The following is a 1,657-nucleotide window of genomic DNA, read 5'->3' as shown; positions in this document are numbered from 1 at the left end:
TGAGAGTTTGCTAACTCTCCGGGTACTTCGTACCCCTGTGTGTTCCACACCATGTAACCCCGTTACAAATTAAATCCCTTCACGACAAATATTGACAAATCCGGCAACAGGGACAAGAGAAGTGGAACGTAGTGGTATTTGTTTTGCTTACTAAGATGACTCAACACATATACAGAAGCACTGGTTGTGCTATTATCTGTCTTGAGGTTGATGCCGCCAACAAAATTCATCACGGAGAAACATCCAGTTTCGAGGTACCGGCTCTTACGCTGTCTGCATAGCGTTGGAATGCTAACAAAGCCAATGCCTTCACGTCTTCTTTCAAGTCAGAATTTTTTATCATTGTCGAAAGCGCCTCCAAGGACGTGGTGTCGTCATAGTCTGGAAACATCTTCTTCAGGAAAGGCTTGGACATCGCAAAGAGGGCCTTCATCTCGTCGATATCCTTAACTCCACTGATAATTTCAAGCCTGGAATCATCGGATTTCGTGCTTAGAAGTTTGCTTGCCGTGTCAGTAGCTTTCCCGTAGCCCGCGATCTTTTCCCAGTCTGGTAGGTTTAGCTTAAATTTTCCCAGGTCTGGTAGTTTTGCATTTCCCAAGTCAGCTAGGTTGGTTAGTTTTTTTATCCATGTCGGTGCCCTTTCCTCTTTATCAACCGCATGGTCTTCTGTGTGCCTCCTCAGGGACAGGTTGCTTTCCTGCTCATTGACAGAATCCAAAGGACTTGTACTCGGAAAGGAAAGTGTCGAACCACTAGTTTCTTGTGAGAAGACGAGGGTAGCCAGCGCCACGAGCAAAACGTAGCCTGATTGCATGATTATCTTGGCTCGATGTCGTTTCTCGGGGAAAGAGCTGTAAAGTGAACGAGTTCCTCTCGCAACAAAATGGTACAGTAGCCGAAAACGAGGTTATTTGCTTTATTTCAGAGCCACAACGTTCGAGGTTTTAATGTTTTGAGACATACGGTTGACAATCTCTGAATCGTTTCTTAGAGCATTGTCACCGGTAGAGTAAAAGGATAGGGAAAAATGACCTCATTTTGTGTGCGACTAAACCTTTACATATTTTTGCTACAACTGATTTCGCACCGGTACCAGTCATATCTCAACTAAAGTTTAACGCTAATACGGAGAAGCAGAAAACATACGGCTTGTTGCTTTCCAAGATGGACGAAGACGCCGGCCAGGATAGCTTCCATGACGAATAGGACGAGAGTGAAGCAGAAGATGACGAAGCTGTTGCCTTATTCACGGGCCTAGAAAGCGTGACACAGCATATTCCAGAAGGCAACGCGTACACGAAGAGGAGGCTCATTACCAGGAAAAGCCCCCAACAAGCGTCGTGATTTTAGAGCTCGCTACGAGAGGATGGTCGAGCAGTATTTTGGCCCAAATCCGGTCTACAATGCAGATGATTTTAGACGCCCCTTTCGAATGAGCAAAACGTTGTTCGTGCGCATTTTCGATGGTGTTTTAACCACCGACTCCTATTTCGAGCAAAGCCCTGACTGCAAAGGGGACTTGGGCATTCATCCGCTGATGAAAGTGACTACAGCTCTTCGGGTTCTTGCTTACGCAGACTCTGCAGACGCTTTGGACGAAAATCTGGAGATGAGTAAGACAGTCGTCTACGACTCTTTGCCACATTTTATTGAC

General features: G+C 45.9%; 1 protein-coding gene across 1 annotated transcript; it reads right to left on the bottom strand.

Moving 5' to 3' along the window:
• Positions 1-229: 229 nt before the first annotated feature.
• On the bottom strand, positions 230-817 carry PITG_08150 (secreted RxLR effector peptide protein, putative; the record flags this gene model as incomplete). The annotated part of the gene is made up of 1 exon (XM_002904270.1): positions 230-817. The coding sequence occupies one exon, from the start codon at positions 815-817 to the stop codon at positions 230-232; it is 588 nt and encodes a 195-aa protein (XP_002904316.1).
• Between the last annotated feature and the right edge of the window lie 840 nt (positions 818-1,657).

The sequence above is a fragment of the Phytophthora infestans genome, genomic scaffold (assembly GCF_000142945.1).
Source record: "Phytophthora infestans T30-4 supercont1.12 genomic scaffold, whole genome shotgun sequence".
NCBI classification, from domain to species: domain Eukaryota; phylum Oomycota; class Peronosporomycetes; order Peronosporales; family Peronosporaceae; genus Phytophthora; species Phytophthora infestans.
The sequence above is the reverse complement of the archived record's forward strand: the minus strand, read 5'-3'. Positions and strand labels throughout refer to the sequence as shown.